This window comes from Rhincodon typus, chromosome 22 (assembly GCF_021869965.1).
Source record: "Rhincodon typus isolate 14 chromosome 22, sRhiTyp1.1, whole genome shotgun sequence".
Taxonomy (NCBI): domain Eukaryota; kingdom Metazoa; phylum Chordata; class Chondrichthyes; order Orectolobiformes; family Rhincodontidae; genus Rhincodon; species Rhincodon typus.
In genome coordinates, this window is record NC_063353.1 from 44116515 (window position 1) to 44140599 (window position 24085).

The 24085-nt window shown below is 38.9% G+C and overlaps 1 protein-coding gene across 1 annotated transcript in view; it reads right to left on the bottom strand.

Moving 5' to 3' along the window:
- The window catches only part of LOC109922671 (scm-like with four MBT domains protein 2), an 88288-nt gene that overhangs the window by 38576 nt on the left and 25627 nt on the right, over positions 1 to 24085 (bottom strand). The window contains exons 3-8 of the mRNA XM_048610003.1: positions 23806 to 23907; positions 23185 to 23332; positions 20921 to 21003; positions 14164 to 14290; positions 4408 to 4521; positions 212 to 254 (exon numbers count right to left, since the gene is read on the bottom strand). Coding sequence (XP_048465960.1) covers positions 212 to 254; positions 4408 to 4521; positions 14164 to 14290; positions 20921 to 21003; positions 23185 to 23332; positions 23806 to 23907 — 617 coding nt within the window. The remainder of the gene's footprint in view (positions 1 to 211; positions 255 to 4407; positions 4522 to 14163; positions 14291 to 20920; positions 21004 to 23184; positions 23333 to 23805; positions 23908 to 24085) is intronic.

Below are 24085 nucleotides of genomic sequence, written 5' to 3' on the forward strand. Positions count from 1 at the left end.
CTCTTTGACCTGTCTGTCTCCTCTCCACCTATCTTCTCCTGTATCCAACTTCTATCCGCCTCCCCCTCTCCCCCATTTCTGAAGAAGGGTCTAGGCCCGAAACGTCAGCATTCCTGCTCGGCCTGCTGTGTTCATCCACCTCTGCACCTTGTTATCTCAGATTCTCCAGCATCCGCAATTCCTACTATCTCTGAATCAATTCTTAACTTACTGTTTTTCTGGTTGAACTATTGCAATTTTCTTCTGCTTTGGACCTGTCAATTAATAGAAAGAAGGATCATCTATTGTGTATAGATTCAATTCTTGGAGTTGCAATATGTTTTACACAACCTACACGTAAAACCAGAGATCTACCTCTGGAGAAAACAAAAGGTGGACAGTTTTGCTTTAAAAGTTCATGTGGATGAACTTGATGTTCAGCAATAAGGTTTCATCAACAATAATGAATGAGCAGCTCCACTCATATCCAGCTTGTGCCATTGACTTTAATGTTCAGTTTCTTATGACAGATATTGCATTAATTTTGTTCACACAACAAAATGAATTATACAAATATCAATATCAGTTTATAAAAAGATGCTTACGGACAACAGACAATGGCAATATCGAGGTCTATTGTTTCACCAATTTTATTCACCATCTGTGCTGTCAGATTGTTGCCCGATATCCAGTCTTGGAAGAGCTGTAATATCTTTGGTAAATATTAGAAAAAGTAAAAAGCCATCGGCCTGGATTTTCACTAAGTCAGGTTGAGTTGGGAGGTGGTTCCAATGCCGGCACTAGCCAGACTCCACCTACAATAATATTTTAGTCTCCTTATCTAAAGAATGATATACTAACATTGGAAGCACTCCACAGCAAGTTTAATAAGTTGGTGCAGTCACACAGAGATTTTTTACTCCCATGGAGGTGAGGTTGTGCCTAGGTATAGGTTGGGCCTATACTCAGTTAGAAGAATGAGAGATAATGGTTGTTGGCTTGCTCGCCGAACTGGTAAGTTTGTTTGCAAACGTTTTGTCACCATGCTAGGTAATATCATGAATGCGCCTCTGGTGAGTGTCAGTGTTCTGTCCCGCTTGCTATTTACGTGTCTTGGTTTGTTGGGGTGGGTGGTATCACTTCCAGATTTGTTTCTTAGTACATGGGGTCCAGCTCTACATGTTTGTTAATGGAGCTCTGATTTGATTGCCAGGCCTCCAGGAATTCTCGTGTGTATCTTTGCTTGGCTTGTCCTAGGATGGATACATTGTCCCAGTCAAATTGGTATCCCTCTTTGTCCATGTGTATTGAAATGAGTGATAGTTGGTCATGTTTCTTGGTAAATAGTTGATGTTCATGATTCCTGATGGCAAGTTTCCTTCCGGTATGCCCTATGTAATATTTTTGGCAATCTTTGCATGGTATCTTGTAAATAACGCTAGATCTGTTAGTTGTGGTTGTTGGATCCTTCATTCTCATCAGTAGCTGTCAGTTGTGGGCTACCATGATTCCTGGGGGGGGGGAGGGGGGGGTGGAGGTAGTGCAGGGTAATCTGATGGTCATTTCAGATATTTCCTTAATGTATGGAACTACTGTCTCTGGATGCGTTGTGCCTTCCTTTTGTGTAGGTATCAACAGGCTTTCCATCGATACCTACACAACTGACCATAACAGGTATCACATGCCCCGAGTGGAAAAATCTGGAATTATTCTTATTCTTATGCAGGTCTTGGAAGTTGAAAGCACTTCCATAATTAACTTCTTTACGCGAAACAAGCGTTTGTTTAGTGGCCTATATTTGCCAGCCTCAAAAGAGTTACTGTATATACTCGCAAAAGTTGAATTTTTTAGACTTTTTTTTTAAGGTTAAATTTATGCAGTCAATTATTACATGGATACTACTTCTGAGGGGCTGAAATTCATGCTACAGTCCAAAACACTATCATTAGCAGAAGCCCAATTGATCTCTTAACAAGAAAGAATAAAAACATGAATGAAGGTAATTACCAGATAAAGCCAATAGAAACAAAAATGAATTAGTAAGATTTTACTTATACATACAAAAAGTGAAGTAGTAATATAATATGGCTTTAAATTACAATTACATTGTACATCTTAAATTAATTATGTCAAATACAAAAGTTCATTAAAATCCTGCAAAATCACTGTTCAACATCTCCAGCACTGAATAAAGCTTCATAATCATCAGGATGAATGATATCATCGTATGGATCCTCTTCACCTTCCATAGTTAGAGGCAGCACATCCGCTTCTTCTTCTTCATCTACGTCATCCCATAGATAATCGTCTTCTGTACCATCTAATGCATTCAAACTTCCACATTTCTTGAAATGATTTGAAAATAGTGTCAGCTTTTATTTCCTGCCATGAATCAACAATCCATTCACAGATCAGTGGCAGTGATGGGGCCCGCATACTGGCTCCTTTTGTGTATTTTTTTTTCTCCATTATGCATTCAGTTATTCCACTTCATTCTCATGATGTCCGTAAATGGCTTACTGATACTGACATTCATTGGTTGCAAAGCACTTGTAAGTCGGCCGGGAATTATAGCTACGTCATTGTTATGTGATCAAACGTTATCAACAACATCCTTCACTAGATGTGATCTGATCTGGTCACAGACAAGCAAATGATTTTCCTTGCGTAGTCCACCAGGTTGTAAAATCCAAACTTCCTTTATCCATTTTCTATATCCACCTTCATTCATCCAGCCTTGTGGGTGCATATGAATGACAGTTCTTTTGGAAATTTCTCCTTTGGCAAAGTTTTTCTCTCAAAAACAGCCACCGGTTTTAACTTAGTGCCATCAGCCATATGACAAAGAACTGAAGTAAACCTACTTTTCTCATGGCCAGTGGTTTTCATCAATACATTTTTTTTCTCGTTTTGGTTCACAGTTCGATCTTCCAGCATGTCGACAGTAATAGGTGTTTCGTCCATGTTTCTAACACATGATAACTTGTCGCCTTCCTTCTGCCGATTTCTGATTACAAACTGGTGAAGCTGCAATATCTTATCTTTGAGCTCAGCAGGCAACTTTTGTGCAATCATAGTTCTCTGCCGAAGTATTCAGTCATGCCTTCTCATGGACCTTGTGCACCATCGAGCACTTGCCTTAAATCCGAAATTCCATCCTTTTATCATTCGTTTCATGCATGGATTCGGATGACTTCACGACTAACACATATTTCATTTTGATGATTTCAAGTACCCACTCAAAACATTTTTTCTCCAATTGTGGCCACTTGCTAGGTTCACCTCTGTTGGCACACTTTCGTTTTCGCATTGTCTGAAGTTGGTTCGATATCTTTCTCCAGTCTGTCAAGTTTCTCCGAAACACAAAATTCTCTTGCTGCTGCACAGTTGTTTGTCTTCTCTGCAACTTCAATTACTTTCAGTTTAAATGCTGCAATATATTGTGTTTTTTCTGGAGGACATTTTTACACAAAATGATGAAGAAATTTCAAAACCACAAATTGGTTTATGACTGTATCCCACGAATGCTCGACTCTGACTTGATGCATCTTAAACTTTCACTCCAAATTGTTCCATTTCCCTCCATTTTTTCTCAGCTACTGTTGTTTTAGTTTTTCAAACTAACATTTTAAGCTTTTATTTCTGATAAAAAACGTTAGCAGGCACTCGACTCTCATACAGTCTCACCGATCATTCCCTTATCGTAACAGTTATGTACAGAATAATACCTTGACTCACAAATGTTGATCTGTTATCGGTGAAGAACTAGGGTCAACTTTTACATGGGATATATGGAAAATTCAAGATTTTTTTGGCCAAAAATAGGGGGTCGACTTTTACGAGATCGACTTTTACTCTAGTATATATGGTATTTCCGTTCTTCTCCACAAATTGGCTATGCACCTAACTTACAATGAATTAAAGTACAATCGCTATTTTCAGTCTTTGTAAATTAACACACTGAGGTCACTTGTTTTGACTGTCTGGGCACTATTTAAAAGGAGGCGAAGAGAGTCTAATCTTTCAGCTGGAAAGCCAGCAAGAGACCCATGTTAACCCTTTTCCAAAAGTCACGCAAAATCAAGAACTCCAAAAGCAAAAACAGCACCCAACCAGCTGCTTTCAGTTCTTGACTGCTTTACATTACAAGATTCAGGATTGCTCATGGATCCAGATGCAGGTATTGTTGGGGCAGGGAAGGGCCTGGTTGTCCTCAGTCAGCCCTCTCCTGACTGATGGCGGGTCACTCAAACGACCTTTGAATATTAAATTTAAATCGCTGAGGTATCATGAATGAAATTTATCTAGTTTGGATTAATACTTACACAAAGTAAAAGAATGGATACAGAGTGTCTAAAAGACTGACAAGTTAAGTTATTATGAATTTGATATTATCTTAACAGTATGCATTTTCTTAGTAGTACTTACAGACTGCACGATATGGTGGGGTTAATGGATATCCATTTGCTTCACACCAACCAACTGGGAAAATGTCCATTGAGTCTACATCAACAATGTATTCGGGGACAGATCTCTTAGAGTCTGGAATACAGGGGATTTATATTATAAATGTAGCTGTTTTAAAAAAACATACCTGCTGCTATATTGACCTTTGATTAAGAACTTTATTTCATACCATAAAAATATTAGCAGTTTTTTTCTTTTGACTTTTACTAATTAAGAGTCTGACTATGCCTTGAAAAATATTAGAAACCTAACTGAAAACCCAGTTGCATTTAAGTAAGTCAGATGACTGAAAGCATTTGTTACCAACTTATATTTTAGCAACCAACTTGCAAGAGACCGTCTTCAAAAGCCTTGATGATATTTTCAGGCATTTCCAGTGACAAAGCATAAAATCATAAGGATAAATGAACGATGCCTGTCCAATATTTTTCATTATTTTCTCTTCTGATTTATACTTAATCTGGAGAAAATGCAGAAGTTATTTCCTTTGTAGTTTTTAATTGTACTTGTTACAGTGTGCTTTACAACCAGAATATTACAGAAGATTACTGCACAAAAACAGGTTAATTGGCCTTTTAAAACTATGCTGCAATTTGAATTTTTCTGTGAGCAATCACATAGCCCTACTGATTTTTCATACTTTTCACATTCTCTTTTTCAAACAATTATAACTTTCAATTTTAACAAGAATGTGTGGACTTTGCTTCAATAACAGTTAATGGCAGAGAATTCCAAATTCCGACCAGCTTGTTAAAGGTGTTTCTTTCAAACATGCATACTTACAATCAATTTAACACAAACTAAACTGATTCAAATACAACTCAATTCCATTCAAAGTTTGTAAATTTGGAAATTCCACTCGAGTATCGCTTGGTTCACTAAAAAAAACTACATAAATGAATAAATAACAATGAAAAGGAAAGAAATAGGAGCTTAGAGAAAATGAATGAAAATGATGAGTACTGTAAAATTCTGTCTTGCTGAAATGCGGTGCCATCTTTTCTACTCTTGAACAAAACTCACATCTGATTCATTCTTTGACGAAGGTCACACCATGATAAATGCCACTGTACCTGTCCCAGTAAGAACTGCATCTGTGCAGCTGTTTCCTTTTGTAACTCTGAACTACATGCTTGGAGGTCCACAAACATCTACAGCTCCCCACTAAGACCATGAGTAGTTTTGCATGTGATCCAAAGCGCTGGGCTGTTACTGCAACCTATGTTCCATTACTGAATGGCAAACATAGCTACAAAGAGTTGCTAACACCAACTTGTATAACTAATAAATGTAACACACTAAGTGTAAATTGCATTTTACATTAAATAAAACTGATTTTTAGTAAAACTTCATACAGAAACATGACAGGAATTTCAGAAGAAAACAGTATCATGTTAAAAAGAATTGAAATTTATAATAAATTGAAATGTAACGGATGGGATCATGATACTTGTCAGAACTGTGCAGAAAGTTACTGCTAGAGAATCATAAATAATTCTGAAATCAAAACTGAACCAGCTGTGCTGAAATGGGTTTGGTTTGAAATTTAGTTTCATGAGAAATGGCTGAGTTCACATTTATTTTTAAAAATTAAAACAAAACAAAAAAAAAGGTGGATACTTATTTCCATGAGCTAGATGCAATTTTAGTTTTCACAGTCTGAAATCAAATGAGATTTGGCTGATTTTGAATTATTTGGGCCTGGTTGCTGTGATTCTCAGTATGCAGTTGAGCAGTCAACAAAGTCTGCCAATACTGCGAGATAACCACTACAGCAAAAATCACAACACTTTTTTGTTCAGGTTAAATATGAACTTTGCTTGTCAGAAGAGAAAACATTGTATTGTGTTTGAGCAGATGTTTAAATTCATTATACCTAGATACATTCAGTTAATGTCAGGAAAAATGTTGACAATATTTATTCACTTTCAGCTATAATAATCACAAAATGTTAAATAGTTAAATCCATTCCAGTTACTGTGGAAAGAAAATAAATCTATAACTTGTATGAGGGAATATTAATATGACTCTTGCTCATGACATCAAGTTGAATTTTATTCACATTTTTATCAATATAAACGTCCATGCAATTTGCTCCGAGGATTTATTCTGCTTAATGCTAAAGCATAACATTTTTAAAGTTAAAAATGCTGTTACATCAAAATTTCAGAAATGGCACTGTACTAGAATCAGAATCATACAGTACTGAAGACAGCCTCTGGTCCACCACGTCTGCACTGTCAAAAATACCAGTTCTTCCTTTAATCAACAATATAAAAAGCGATCACAAATATTTCTGGGTACGCAGTTCAAAAAGAAACAGTTTTCTTTGGTTTCTGAATTTGTTAAGTAGTATTATTATAAATACTTCATGGACTTTTAAAGGGCTGGGACATGAATATTGAAAGAGAGGTGTATTTCATAAAGACAGAGAGAAAAAATAAGATGGTGTGATGGCCTTATGAATGAAGAATGACATTAATATGATAGTGAAAGAGATGACCTTAGTTATGAAAGGTCATGATGCAGACTCAGATATAAAAGAAGAAAAAAATATGACAAGTCCCTTTTGGGAGTTTTTATAGGTCCCCTGCTAGTAATTAGATCGTAGGCTGAGGTATACAGTTTAAAAAAAAGGCTTGTAAGAAAGATACAGTGATAATCTAATGTAGCACGTTGGTACAATTTCGATCTTGTTATTTAAGAAAGGATATAATTGCATCAGAAGCGATACAGAAAAGGTTCACTTAGCTGTTTCGTATGATGAAAGGGATACATAAGTAGGAGGAGCATGAGTAGGCAATTCAGCCCCTCAAGCCTGCTCTGCTATTCAATACAACCATGGTTGATCTCATCTTAGTCTTAACGCCACTTTTCTGCCCACTTCCCATAATCTTTCAACCTGTAACTAATTAAAAATTGGTTTGTCTCCTCCTTAAATTTACTCAATCCACCGCACTCTAGTGAGTTCCACATATTCACAACCCTTTGAAAGCAGCAGTTTCTCCTCATCTTGGTTTTACATCTGATTTCCCCTTATCCTAAAAGTCTGACCTCTCATACTAGATTGCCCACAAGAGAAAACATCTCTGAGCCTACTTTATCGTTTTCTTTTCATTTCACAGTAACTGGAATGGATTTAACTCTTAAACAGTTAATAATCATTATTGCTGTCAGTGAGCTTTGTCAAATCAGGGATGCCTTATGAGGAAAGCTTGGTCATGTTGAAGTTGCATCCATTGAAAGGTGATCTTATTGAAGTATAAAAGATCTGCAGAGGACTTGATAGAGTTTATGGTGAAAAGGATGTTTCCCCTCATGGGGAAAGATGTGGGAGAGACTAACTTGAGGACACAGTTTGAAAAAAAAAGGGATTCTCAATTAATAACCACTTAAGAGCTGCTTCCTGTAACTGTTGGAATTAACCCAATTCCAGATCAGCCTGTCAACAGCCAGCCTATAAGACTGGCCAACGACTGTGAATTATCCATCAGCTTGGGATGCTGCAGTGCCTGATCAAGGACAAGGGCATGGACATGGACATCAGGCAGGGAGGTGCCCGAGAACCAAACCTCTGTCCTTGCTTCAGATGTTCCAGGCCCCCTCTCCCTGTGGCTCCCAAGCCTAGAAACACCATCTTCCACTGATGAGTCAGTGTGGGCATCTCGCCTCCTTTTGAGCAAGTAAGGAAGATCCCCAGTGATGTACTAGTTTCTAACCACCATAAAATGGGAAGTTGTCGACGTAGCCAACTACTTTTTGATCGTGAGGGTCTAAAAATACACAGCACAAAATTTAAGAAACACCACTGAAGGAGTTAATAAAGTAATTCTTGCTATTTCCTACTGCATCTTGTATCAAAGTACCAGACAGCAATGACAGAATAAAATCATGCATGGTAAAATATGTTATCAGATTAAACAATTAAATGCCAGTCCAATTTATAAGATCTCATACTAAAATATCACATTTTCTCTCAAGAATCCTGGATAAAATCCAATGAAGCTCTGCAAAATCTAGTTTTCAGGGTGATTAAATGCTTTTTTCAAATGTTGACTTGTAATCATTATCTTTACTAAGAAATATTTGTCATTACAAGATTTAATCCTGCAATTTATTTTAAAATCACTAATACAAAATCTAATCAACATTAAATTTTAAGGTATTATACGCACATAAACCTGAACATATACTGGATCTAGTGACAACTAGAAGGTTTCGTTGTAGAGCATGAGCTCCGCTGCATATGTCATTTGACAATTACAGGTTGCCTGACTGGAAGTCAGCTGGTTGACTGCTTTGGTTTTCAGGTGACCCAGGAGCACAGTGAAGCCACTGAAGAATTAGTTAGGAAAATTCTTGATTCTTTTGTGCCATGCATCTTCTTTGCTTTAAATGAAGTGCAGCAAATATTGGAAATGTAGATGGAGGCAACTTTGAGGTTAAAATGTATACGTAAGGTACATAAATATTGTTTAGGATTTTTACTGCTTCACCTGCTAATCGATCATTTATATTTTGTAATGCTTATAAATATTCACAGTCAAGTAATTCCTTAGATCGACTGCATGAATATTTATTGAATTTAAAGCATTTCTCTTCTATCTGCAGACTTTATCCATAATACTAACCTTTTGTTGAGGGTTTTGGAAATTAAAGTTCACTTGAAGCTACTTTGTTTTATTTCTATGTCCTTGGCAATCCAAGCTAAATAAAAAATTGGTATCTATTCCTCTGATCTTTTCCATCATTTCGACAATGAAAACAAATTCTATCTTCAGAGTCATCCTTTCATATTGTAAAAATTGAAAGACATTCCCAATGATAAACAGAGGAGCTGTTTTGCCAGGCTCTCTCTGTAGTTGAAAGGGATTTCACACTGATTGGCAGCATTAGTATCCCAGCATCAAATGTCCAGATTTTGAAATGACTGTAAATTTTTTAAAGTATTGTTTTCTGATAGTGACTGCCACTTGTTTGAGAAAGAAAATATTTGTCATTTAGTCAGTGCATAATGCAACCTCTATGAGGTGTACACGCTCTGAGCTTTTAGGAGATCACTGAACAGTCCAGAAGATGAAAGTACCAGCCATAATGGTTTACAACATGTGAGAAATATTCTATGCATTTGAATTTATAGCAAGATGTTTTATTTGAGAAGATAATGAAACATGAATTGTATAAAATGCGTGTGTAATGCTGGACATTAAAGGATGATTCAAGGCATTGACCTCATTATAGGATCACAGTATAAACCATAAGACCAATCACATGCTGTAAACCACAAGACTAAAGATCAAGTGGATTATTAACAGTTTTTTGATCAGATTAGAGCCTTTTCAGGAGCAGTAGATTCCACTGCATACTAACAGTTCTGCCATTTGTCCATAATTATTGTGATGTAATATCTGAACAGATCATATATGGTTAATTACAAGATGATAACACATGAAGAGATTGTGATCGTGTAGTAATACAGAAGAGAAGATTGGATCCACACCTGTGGGGAAGTCAAGACATCCATGTCCCACCCACCAAATAATTACCACCTTTCATTCCACAACAACTCTCACATTAACCCAGTTGTTAGTGTCATCCATTGCACACCACTTCAAAGCATTGGCTGGTGACACCTTATCTTTTTAGCTTTGTAGATGCCACTGGGATATCCACAACCTCCGGGAAGAAGCAACCATCTCTGCCCAAAACCACATCTTCAGCTCTGAGGAAGAGTATTCCAAGGCTTCAGAGGATGCATCAGTAAGCCTGTCTCGTACACCACTCCATCAGCGCAGATAGTGACACCAAGATGGGACGATCAGGTTTAGAATGTTAGGGGCACAATACAGTGACCACTTCTGGATCTGCTCAAGGAAGTAAAGCTTCAAGCTGCTAGCATTGGGAGGGCTGCCGGAGACCAGACACCTGTTCAGCCCCAGGAGAGGAGAGGAGAGGATCCCGTGCTGTCAGGAGGCAGATATGAAAGAGGCAATGGTCTTTCTAGCAGAGAGTCTGCAGTAATGCAGCTACACTATAGGAACCTAAGTGACTCAAGCACGTGATTGTCTGGCTGCCTCCAAAGGCAGTCATTTCATTCCATTGGCGATGCAGGCCTGTGCCATTGAATCACACCTTCTCACATTCTATAGTTTTCACTACAACTGTGTATCCACTCCACAAAAGCAAAACTGCTCTGAAGATGTGAGGTACTCCTGTGTTTGAATGAGATTCAAAAACCTCAAGTGGTCCCGGTAACATAGGAAATAGGAACAGTAACAGGGCATCTGGCTCTTAACACCTTCTCTGCCATTCAACTGCATCACTGCCTATCTTCTAACTTTTCTAAGTGCATCTGTTCATGCAGTTTGCCATATAAATATAATTCAAATATCTTTAATGCCAGCAATTCAATGAATCATAACAACTTTGGAAATGAGTGGCTCAATTTTAACCAATTGTTCAACGGGTTTGGTTTTGGTATTGTATGCCGAACACTGTTCACGTCCTATATATTTATTACTGACATTAAAACTGGACTGTAGCTTACCAATTGAGGGTTGCATTTCTTTTAAATATAGTCTGGAACATTCAAAGCTCCGGACTGTCCCTACCCACTGTCACCACCAAAAAGTGTAGTCAGAAAACTCACCCTGAAGTTGAAGTTGAATTGATCTCAACAAAAGGCAACCGAACACAAAAGCGAACCTTAAAACGTAGGACTAGAACACAGTATTACAGTCCTATCTGAAATGTTTGTTTCCTGAACATGCTTGTTATTGCGGGTGAGTATGACTTAAGTGATCAAATCTAGAACTAAATTTACTGTCTTTACTGGCTGACTTGAACAATGATACAACAATCAATACTTTTTAAATATTTTATATTTCAAAATAATAAATATCAGTGCATGAAACTTGGCTTTCACAGTATTGGAAATACATATTTACACTAATGGACTATGAGGAGAACTGGAAAATACTCAACTGTTCGGACACTTTCTAGATTAAAAAAAATGTTTTGAACAAAGGTTTGAAGGGAACCCATGGAAATTCTTGGAAATTAGGTCAATGGTTTAACATGACTGGTTACACAAAGTCAAGTGACATTGGAAAAGGATTGTGGCAAATTTTTCATTGAGATAACCAATGAAGTTTATAGCCTTTAATTACTGGAAAACCTGACTTTGGAAGAGATTATGGTGGAGGTGCTGAGCTCATGGTTGCTGAGCAACCCTTTCTAGACTTGGTGTTTGGTTTCACAAACCTCAAGAGGTCTAAAGGAGGAGGAAACAAAATCTCCAAAGCAGCATTAGGGCTTTAAGACTTTCTCTCCACCTCTCTTGGTTGAAGTACTTGGCAACCTGATAAAGTTTCCTCACTTCAGGATTTTGATTACCTTGTAAACCCTGAAAAGCTGAACTGTGACCACTAACCAAGGATTGAATGTCCCCACCTACTTCCGTGACACCACCCACGCCCTCCACCTCCTCCAAGACTTCCAACTGCCTGGCCCCCAACACCTCATCTTCACTATGGACATCCAATCCCTGTACACTTGTAGCCCCCACGCGGATGGCCTAAAAGCCCTCCGCTTCTTCCTTTCCCACAGGCCCAACCAGACACCCTCCACCGACACCCACATCCGCTTAACCGAACTCATCCTTATCCTTAACAACTTCTCCTTTAACTCCTCCCACTTCCTACAGACTAAGGGGTGGCCATGGGAACTCACATGGGCTCAAGCTATGCCTGCCTCTCTTCCGCCGCTACACTGGCGCTATCCCCCACCTCTCCCTCTGCTACATCGACAACTATATTGGCGCTGCCTCAAGCTCCCACAAGAAGCTTGAACAGTTCATCAACTTTACTAACACCTTTCACCCCAACCTCAAGTTCACTTGGACCATCTCCGATACCTCCCTCTCCTTCCTGGACCTCTCGTCTCCATCTCTAGTGACCGCCTCAAAACCGACATCTATTTCAAGCTCACCGACTCGCACGGCTACCTAGACTACACCTCCTCTCACCCACCTTCCTGCAAGAATGCAATCCCCTACTCCCAATTCCTCCGCCACATCTGCTCCCAAAATGGGGCATTCCACTCCCGCAGATCCCAGACGTCCTCTTATTTCAAGGACCGCAACTTCCCACCTTCGGTGGTTCAAAATGCTCTCAACCCCATCTATTCCGTTTCCTGCACCTCTGCCCTCACATCCCCTCCCCACAATAAAATAAAGACAGAATCCCCCCTTATCCTCATATGTCACCCCACCAACCTCCGCATCCAACGTAACATTCTCCGCCACTTCCACCACCTGCAATCTGACCCCACTACAAAGGATATATTTCCCTCCCCACCCTTATCTGCCTTCCGGAGGGAAGGCTCTCTCCACGACTCCTTCATCCACTCCACACTCGCCACTAGCCGCACCACCTACGGCACCTTTCCCTGCAACCACAGGAAGTGCTACACCTGCCTCTACACCTCCCCCCTCACCTCCATTCAAGGCACTCAACAAACCTTCCACATTAGACAGAGGTCTATTGCATCCGCTGCTCCCGATGTGGCCTCCTCTACATCGGTGAGACGAAGCAGAGGCTCAGAGACCGCTTTGTAGAGTGCCTGTGCTCTGTTCATGACAAAACCCCCCTCCCACTCCCTTGGTGACACGTCCATCCTGGGCCTCCTCCAGTGTCACAATGATGCCACCTGTAAACTGGAGGAGCAGCACCTCATATTCCGCCTCAGGAGCCTACGGCCCAATGGCATAAATGTGTATTTTACCAGTTTCAAAATCTCCCCACCCCCGGGCCTCATCCCACGACCAACCCTCCCTCTCAACCTCGCCTCCTTGACCTGACACAACTTGTCCATCTTGTCTCCCACCTATCTGCTCCTCCCACCTCACTGATCAATCCCCGCCACTCCCTACCTGCACTCACCTATCACCATCCCACCAAGCTTCGCCAGCCCCAGCCCCAGCCCTCCTCTCTATCTATTTCCCAGCTCCCTTCCCCCTCCCCATTTCTGAAGAAGGGTCCCGACCTGAAACGTCAACTTTCCTGCTCCTCTGACGCTGCCTGACCTGCTATGTTCCTCCAGCTCCACACCGTGTTATCTTTGAATCCAGCATGATTTCCACCTGAAGTAAAGCCCTGTTTGAAAGGTATTCCATTTGTCTAGGAGTGTCAGCAGTTTGATTTTGTCAACCAGAGACCCGGTGGACTGAGAGAAGTCTTCACACCATTAGCCAATAAAGGGTGTTTTGCTTTCACGCTTTTAAAAATAGAACACAATTTGTTTGCTTTGGGATGGAAAAAAGAAATAGTTCTAATCCAATGTTATATTTTAGACAGAGACAAGATGTAAGACTGGTTTTGAAAAATAAATTATTTAAAAATGTATTGATTGTTGTATCATTGTTCAAGTCAGTCAGTAAAGACAGTAAATTTAATTCCAGATTCTATATGATATACTGATCATTTTAAATGCAAAGCCTACAGAAGCCTGGTGCAAGTGTATTTTACTAAAAGAGAACCGCTTAGTAGTTTTGATGATTGAATCAAACCCTTTGTAGTAAGGGTGTGACTTGAGAAGTAACAGGGTTTCGTTACCAATGTACTCCTCCTATCATACTCATAACAATTTACCAAACAGAGCCATGTCATAAGACAAAGCTAGAGAAGTTTCAACAAGTCTGTTTTCGATTCATCTTACCTTCAAGGTGAAGCCACATTAATCGACCTTTTACTTTCGTGATTGAAGCAACACATATTTCTGCCATGTTACTGAGGGAAACAGCCTCCAACTTCATATTTTTGGTAAAACCTCGACTGAGTGAAGTCTGAAAAAAAGAACAGAAAATACTACAAGAACATTTTGCATTAACAGGAGGTGATGTTTTAAAATAAGAAAAACACCCTGCCATGTTACATGGGGCTGAATTTCCCAGTGACTGAATTACATCAGCATTGACACAAAAGGTGAGAAAATCATGTGAGATTGGCCATAAGATGATCCAATACAGAGCAAAAAGTCGCATTTCCCAACCAATTGTTGAATAGTGAGATGGTCTTCCAATAGTGAGAGGCCTACTTGCATGCATTAACATCCTATTTTTAGTTAATCTTGCCTCAGTTTCCCACCGCCGCATAGAGACAAAACCAAGACAATTCCTGAGATGAACGTCAGAGCAATAACTTGTAAATTCCAGCTTGCCACTTCTTCCTCTAGCTCTCAATGTCTCAGGCCCACTCCATAGGCACTGCCTGCACGCACCTCCCATTCACCAGGACCTCCTACTCCCTGTTGGAAAAGCAGGGCTCCAATTTCCTGCTGCCCGACATATGTGGGCAATTGACAGAAAACATTAAAGACAGCTCCAGACAGCCAGCATCTGACCAAGAGCATGGCTGAGTTCAAAAATGGCACTACTGCCAGAAATCTTGGGAGGTCCTGGCATTGCTGAGTACTGCTGCCTCTTGCAAGTGGGAGGATACAACAACTAAAGCGATATAGGGGCATTCTGCATAGGTCATGAGGCTGGTTTGGAAAGACCGATCAGAAATCTCGCTTAGGCCCATAGACAGAAGTCCTCCATAAAACTTGCCAAAATTGGTACTTAGAATCGTAGAATCCCTACGGTGTGGAAGCAGGCCATTTGGCCCATTGGGTCCTCACTGACCCTCCTAAGAGCATTTGACCCAGACCACATCCCCAATCCTACCCCTGTCACCCTGCATTTCTCATGGCTAATTCACCTAGCATACACTACAGGCAATTTAGCATGGCCAATCCACCTAATCTGCATATGTTTGGACAGGGGGAGGAAAACAGAGCACCCAGAGGAAACACAGACACAGGGAGAGTGCGCAAAGTCTACACAGACAGTCACTTGAGGGTGGAACTGAATGCAGGTCCCTGGCACTGTGACGTAGCCGTGTTAACCACTGAGCCACCATGCCACCCTCCTTAGCCGAGTCCTGGTAAAATTCAGCCCTCAATCTTTTGCAGTCAAAAATTCTCACATTATAGTGTGCTATCATGAATGTTCTGAAACAGTGCAAAAGTAATGCGATAATCATCACAGCCAAAATTCAATAGCTTTATAGCAGAGCCTTATAATTAGATGCTGTGTGAATCCTTAATGTAATCAGGTTTTGAAAAGATGCTCAAAATGTGATTAAATTAAGAATGCTATTTAATCAAAGGATTGAGAGGGAAACCAAAATAATTCTGCAGAAAGATACATAAATGAAGAGTTTAATGATATTTAATTAAACAGTCAAAGATTTCACTAAGCCAGAAAACATTGCATATAAATCAATATTCTGCCCTTAAAGTGAGGCAACTTGATTATTTTTCCAAAGGTTAAATCTATCCTAATAGAAGTCAGAGGGTATTAAAAGAGTTCTGAAACATTCAAGATAAAGTTTCATTATAATTATACCAGTAATGGAATTCAAATATCACATGAATTGGTTAGAACCAAGTTAATTTTATAACATATGATTATTCATTAGTTTGCTACCTTCCTTTATGTTAAAGTAATAAAGGTCTTCTCTTATGTCAAGACTGTCAGAAAGACCAATGCCTCGAAAATCAGTTTAAATCACTTCTCCACAATTTCAAAATTTTCACTTCTAACTTTCAACCCACTTACACTTGTACTGAAACCCAAGTGCCAAAATTGAAGGTTGCTCACCTAGCAAAAATACTCCAACTACTAGGCAACAAGTCTTATGTACAACTGTGTAGGTGTTTACTGCTAGTTTGCCAATAGTTCAGACGTATTAAAAGGATCAGGGCAGACACATTCAAGAGAGCAGATTTTGCTCCCTAACACAAAGTCATTCATCATCCTGGTACGGTAAATGCAGTTTCCTTTAAAAACTTCTAATGTCGCACAAAAGAAACCATTTGCTTATCTTTAACGGTTTTAAATGTCTGAAGGTAACCCACCAAAAAAATCAATATCACAGCAAAAATTTGTGTGTCTGTGTCACTTCGCATCGAATAGCATCAAATGACTTGTAACACTTTGTTGCATATCCAATCAGAAACTGAACAGCATGTTGCACTATGTCCAAAAAGACATGTAATTAATACATCTTTGTAACAGAATCAAGCCATGCCTTTGAGCTGGTTAATGCATATTGAAAATATTTAGATAAACACAACAGATAAAATCATGTTAAAATTTTAACGTAGATCATAAATGCTTCTTTAAAAAGAAATGCACCTGAAATGTACATGTCAAGCTACAACAAACGAAAAGCACATCTTTCTAAAGGCACTTAAATATTCATGCCCTGCTAGAAAAATGATGCTGAACTCGAGTTCTGTGGTCTTACAGCACACAAAACAACAGGTCAGCCTTAAATGTACAGGAGTCAATTCTTTTCTAAAACAGAATTTCCATCTAGAAATCAGCTTCATTGAGAGACTTGGCTCCTAGCTGGGCAGGGAGCTCTGTAATGGAAATGGCAACCCAGATGCAACTTGGTCCCTGTCTCACATGTTAGATGAGTGAAAATGGAGTGTCTTGTTGACTGGGGTGTTCATGGTTTCCACGATAGGGGAGCAGAGATAAATCTGTGATTTGTGATTGTGGAAGGGCATCTGATCATCAGGTGCAAAGTAATCCAACAGAGGGAGAAGCAGTTCTGCCTTGTCTACTCACACGTAGCATTGAAAAGGGCTTGTCTTTCAGAAATAGAATTCCTAGTTCTGCTTTAGGCTACAAAGCACAGGCTGCCCATCCAGTCAAAGCTAAATTATAATGGAGCTGAACTTATTTTACGTATTTTAACATTTAACTTTTTAAATTGGCCTACCCGACTCACTCACTGTCTGTTAAAACCAAAAATGGGCATTGAGATTTGAAGAGTTGATTTGAATTGAGATCTTTAAACTTTGATATCATACCCATTTCTGAAGAAGGGTCCAGGCCCGAAACGTCAGACTTCCTGCTCCTCTGATGCTGCTTGGCCTGCTGTGTTCATCCAGCTCTACACCTTGTTATCTCAGATTCTCCAGCATCTGCAGTTCCTACTATCTCTGGATATCCATTGCCCCACTGCAAACCTTCGATGTGCTTAATTGCAGTGTCAAGCTTGCCAGGTGAACAAATGGCTAGGCTCCTACTTACAAGATTGCTAATGGGTCAGTCTGCAGTGGATCATATAAACCCTGATGTGTACATTAACTGGTACAGTAAGGTATGCAATAGACAATTGTGGGGAACACATTACCAAATTTCTTTGTCTACTGCAAGTTTTGAAAAAGGAGATACATAAGATAGAAGCAGGAAATGGATGCTTTCAGAAGTGATGAGACACAAACTGTTTGACAGTCGGGAGGGCAGAGTATCAGCTGTTGAAAGATCACAGAATTAACCTATGCTTTGTAACTGTGCAATATTGTTGGAAGATTTCAACAATTGATAAATCAGGCCCCAGCTGAGATCAAACAATGTGAAATACTATGCTGAAAAGTGAATGAGAAATTTGACAACCTTTAGGAGTTGAGCAAAGAGGGAATGATCACAAATTCTTAGAGTGCCTTTGGTAACTCATTCTGACAGCTGGACTATCTGACCAAATGGCAACAGATAATACTTCGATCACTCTGTTTCTGTTGATGTGTTTCATTTCCATACAATGCGTACTTGTGTACTTTACACATTAATTCTGAATGTTAACTCTACCAGGTTACAAAAATTAAATCATATGTGGGGTGAATAGAGCAGACAAGTGAACATATTTCCAGGAATTTTTAATTTACGAGGTAAATGGATACTTGAATATGCTGCTGATGTTTCTCCTTTTATTTCTCTGTCATTATTGGCAAACATGTCCATCCTCTACTCATTGAAAAGGTTTGTCAAGAATAGAGATTTGATGTGCAGGGAGTTGTACCTAATTTCTTTGCATTAACAAGATTGGCATATTATTTAATTTCCCATCGATTTTAAATTAACTTAAAGAAATTTTTTCTGCTTGAAGGAAAACACTGAATTAATTTAGTGTTATGATATTTAACACAGTCAGTGGAGACGAGAGATATATTGTGAGGGCTGTTTTAACCTGACAGACAGGTAGGTTTGGGTTGGGTATGATATCAAAATTTAAAAATCTCAATTCAAATCAACTCTTCAAATCTCAATGCCCATTTTTGGTTTTAACAGACAGTGAGTGAGTTGGGTAGGCCAATTTAAAAAGTTAAATGTTAAAATACGTAAAATAAGTTCAGCTCCATTATAATTTAGCTTTGACTGGATGGGCAGCCTGTGCTTTGTAGCCTAAAGCAGAACTAGGAATTCTATTTCTGAAAGACAAGCCCTTTTCAATGCTACGTGTGAGTAGACAAGGCAGAACTGCTTCTCCCTCTGTTGGATTACTTTGCACCTGATGATCAGATGCCCTTCCACAATCACAAATCACAGATTTATCTCTGCTCCCCTATCGTGGAAACCATGAACACCCCAGTCAACAAGACACTCCATTTTCACTCATCTAACATGTGAGACAGGGACCAAGTTGCATCTGGGTTGCCATTTCCATTACAGAGCTCCCTGCCCAGCTAGGAGCCAAGTCTCTCAATGAAGCTGATTTCTAGATGGAAATTCTGTTTTAGAAAAGAATTGACTCCTGTACATTTAAGGCTGACCTGTTGTTTTGTGTGCTGTAAGACCACAGAACTCGAGTTCAGCATCATTTTTCTAGCAGGGCATGAATATTTAAGTGCCTTTAGAAAGATGTGCTTTTCGTTTGTTGTAGCTTGACATGTACATTTCAGGTGCATTTCTTTTTAAAGAAGCTTTATGATCTACGTTAAAATTTTAACATGATTTTATCTGTTGTGTTTATCTAAATATTTTCAATATGCATTAACCAGCTCAAAGGCATGGCTTGATTCTGTCACAAAGATGTATTAATTACATGTCTTTTTGGACATAGTGCAACATACTGTTCAGTTTCTGATTGGATATGCAATAAAGTGTTACAAGTCATTTGATGCTATTCGATGCAAAGTGACACAGACACACACAAATTTTTGCTGTGATTTTGATTTTTTTTGGTGGGTTACCTTCAGACATTTAAAACCGTTAAAGATAAGCAAATGGTTTCTTTTGTGCGACATTAGAAGTTTTTAAAGGAAACTGCATTTACCGTACCAGGATGATGAATGTCTTTGAAACATTTGTGTTAGGGAACAAAATCTGCTCTCTTGAATGTGTCTGTCCTGATCCTTTTAATACATCTGAACTATTGGCAAACTAGCAGTAAACACCTACACAGTTGTACATAAAACTTGTTGCCTAGTAGTTGGAGTATTTTTGCTAGGTGAGCAACCTTCAAATTTCTGAAGGAGGGTCCAGGCCCGAAACGTCAGCCTTCCTGCTCCTCTGATGCTGTTTGGCCTGCTGTGTTCATCCAGCTCTACACCTTGTTATCTCAATGGATATCCAGTTCAGATAATTTTCAGGACAACACATCTTGCAAATGAGCCAAATGCTACTACTTTCAGATTGAAAGTTGCCCACATTCTCTCAAAACTATGCTTGAATGGCAAAGATGCCCGCCCCCCCCCCACCAAAAAAAAGAAAGATCGACAGGTTAAGCAAGCAGTTTCACACCGCTGCATACAGTTGCTACTCAAGTGGCATTTTCCATTAAACAGGATGCTGCCATCAGCCTAAAAAGATGCTCTGCTGCCACACATCTGAACAACATCATGTATGAATTTTATTGCTGGTGTGATTCCTGGTTCTTCCAGTATTTAAATCAAATAGCATGTTCCAACAAAGTGCGAACTATACTGAACCAAAACAAATTGTCTGTTGTTAGATGTGATTCCATGATTGGGCAACACTTGCTGAACAATCCTTACGGCACTAGTAGCTATTTTAAATTGGTTGGCAGTGTAATCAGCTGAACTTATAATATGGTTCATTTAGGCTTACTTGAAGTGAAATACATTCATCTGCCAGGACATATCCTCTGCAAATAAAAGGAATATATTCAAGCCTTGCAACTTTTTTTGAATTATTTAGGACCTCGGTAAACCTATAATTTCCAATTGTCTTTGTGGCAATGTCTCATCTAATTAGAGTCAATTTGCCAACTAATGAGCCCCCTTTTCTCTTGTCGTGTCAACTGCTGAGATTGTTTAAAATTTGATATTCCTGTAATTGTCCCAATTAGCGCAAGCTGAAAACCTTCAGTAACATGTCTCAAACTCATACTGTTACCTGCGTGTTGCCTGTAGTTTAAATTCAAGAGCTCCTAGAACAATTTTAGCACTAATTTAGCAAAAAAAAGCCTGCAAGATTATATTTACATAATATCTACTTTAGTCAAAAAACATTTGATGAAATTAATCGCAGCTACATAAATTTTTACACGACCATATGCCTGAAGCAATGAAAGGTTTATTCAACAGCATTGATAGAAATGAAAGTGCAACTTACATTTCTGAAGCAGTACTGAGAAAGTGTCTCTGCCCCACACTGTTTAAGATAATCAGCCCAGTCAAAGTCTAAGCCAGGATATCCTGCAATATTACAAGACAAAAATATGAGCAAAAATGACCCAGCACATTTTCCTTCTCTTTTCCTTCTAGTGCTAGTGTAAACATGGTAGCATTCTTCTCTACCTCCCTGTGGCCTTTATAAATGTTTGACTCCAGGTAGTGAGCAATTACCATATTTACATAATTGCTATATGGTGGCACTGTGGTATTGTCACTGGATTAGTAATTCAGGGCCCAGGTTAGTGCTCACTGGACATGGGTTTAAATCTCACCAGGGCACCTAGTATAATTTAAATTCAATTCCTAAATCTGGAAAACGTTAGTCTCAGCAATGGCAACAATCATCAATTGTTGTAGAAACCTACCTCATTCACTAATGTTGTTTAGGGAAGGAAAACTGTCATTATTTTCTGGTCTGTCTTATATTTGACTCCAGAGACATACCAAATTGGTTAACTCTTAACTACCACTGGAATGCTACAGCAAAGGCAATTAAGAAAGGGCAACAAATGTTCAGCTTGCTGGTGAAGCCCACATCCCATAAAAAGTAAGGAAGAAAGCTGCGACAGCGTGGAAGGGTTGTGTCTTTTGGGTTCTTGCCAGGTTCTCGGTACCTGGCTTACCAAGAAAAATGCATGCCAGCTTCTTTAGTGGCAGAAGCTAGGTTCACCTGAATGTTTAACTCCACATGCACATGATCTTACGGATTGATTTCCGTCCTGAAGCTTGACTGGGGTTTGGGCAATGAAGGCTGCAGGATCATGTCCCCTCCAAGGGCACAGAAGTAGTTAAGGCTTTGGTGGGGTGTGGGTAGGGAGGATCCACATTGGAGAGCTGGAGTGGGGATATTGAAATTGAAGACCTCACAGGAAAGGTTGTTGACGAAGTAACTGGTGATTCTGCTGACTGGGTTCACTCAGGCAGGCATTACCGGTTCCAGGGTCAACCATAATTTTGCCTGGATATAACTGCCAGGTTTCACATGCTCAAGAAACAAGTCCATTATGCTCAGATTGGAAAAATTGAACTACAAGGCTCATACTCTTGCAATAATTAAAGAGCCAACTCATCTGCTCGCACTCGCCCAGCTCCCCATCACAGTTAAAGCTGGAAGCTGGCAGGTTGGAAGCAGACAAGGGTTAGGACTCTGATCTTTAAGACTTTAACCTGCCATCGACTCAAACCCATGCTTTTGTTTTAATTAAAAGTTCCACCCTAAACTTGCAGAATTATGCGAACTAGAAAGCTCTAGTTGAGAAATTACTCATTTAGTTTCTGATTGCAACCAAATACAAGGTATTAAGCAAGAAATTCATAAGTCTGATATAAATTTTGGTCAGCTTAGAAGAACTGCACAGTGAAATTGGACAAATGACCATGCAAAACCTTCATGCTTCCTGATAGACACTGAACAATCCTCCATAACTTAAACTGGTTATTCACGCTTTAAAATTAAGTTACACGTTAATCCAGGTTTGTTTCCTGAAAGTTAAATATCAGAGTTCAATGGTTCAATAAATTATAGAGACTTAGTACTTCATTTTGGAAGTCACACGCATACTTCATACAGAAAATGTGGTGTCACACGCAAAACAATTTTCTGACTGCATTTTGAGTGAGTAATTTCTTATTCTGAATTCCACATGCTGAGTGCCATTTCCCCACCATGAACATAAATGGTTGTAAAACAAATGTAGTCAAATTTCTAGTATGGGTCCCTTCAGACCTAGGCTGCTCATAGGATTACAACGTTGAATGTCTCTAAAGTTGAGCAAAATTTCAAACTAATAACTTTGAGTGGCCTGCTAGCAGGTAACCACAGTACAGGAAGTGTCATTTGCTTATCTTCTTTGAGTTAAGAATAATACGTAACAAATAATTCTGAAACTTGTAGAGAAATAATGTTCCCATTTTGTAAGATTTTAAATGCAGGTTAAAAAGTGATATCAGCATACTACGTAAATTATTACAATACAACTTACTCAAGAAAATTATAAATTCATAAGTTATCAAACTTCCACATATGTCTATGGCTCTGCTTTCATTACTGTTGCTATGCAACAGCCAGGCATGAACAATGTTGAAACACTATAAAGTTTAAACTGAAATGAAATTGGTATTTTGCTGGATTAATTTTTTACTAAAATTCTTTGATGTCAAAAAACTGCATTTTGTTTCTTTATGTTTCAAACAGATACAAACCCTTGGGTGGAGTGAGATGGACCCCATTTTTAAGGCACCATTGAACAGGAAGGATTCCTGGTGAATCAGCATGGCAAAGAACAGAGTTTTCACGAGCATCTGGCCTCAAATCATCAATTGTGATCATAAAATACTGGTCATTAAAAACCTGTTAAGAATAAGAACATAACATACATCCAATATTTTATTTGACATTAATACAAGTGCTCAAAACTGATAAAAGTTTTTAGAAATAATCACTTGCAATTTTTTTTACATGCTAATATACATTTAACACAGCTTCAATGATCCCTTAAAAGTTCAGAAAATTAATGTAGGTATTAACGGTAATTAAAGGGAACTTACTATTTATTTTACTTTTTAAAATGGAGCAATAAAAATGCCAAATTAGAAGAAATGTTTCCTTCTAAAACTGAAATATCCAAAATGGCTTACTCCAGAATTTAGATATATCTCGTCTGCTTCGGCAGCAAATATAAAATATTTCTCAAAATGATTTTAGGAACTTTGAACAATAGAATATCCAAATAATAAATTGTGATACAACATATCAAATATTTTCATTCTCAATTGCATTTCCAAAGGATAGTCAGATTAAACTATGAAGTCTTTTGTACTCACCTTGGTTACTGTGGCAGGACAGATAGAAAAGGGCTCTCTTGGATCTACTGCCTCCAACTTCATGCCAGCTGTGAAGCAATGAGTCCTCAGATCAGATTGGTCCTGCATTTAGAAAAGATTAATAATGAAACCTGGATCTTCTACAACACGAATACAAGGACTTGAAAATGACGGACAACAGGTGTAGAATTTTGGATCAGAGATAGTAGGAACTACAGATGCTGGAGAATCCAAGACAACAAGGTGCAGGGCTGGATGAACACAGCAGGCCAAGCAGCAT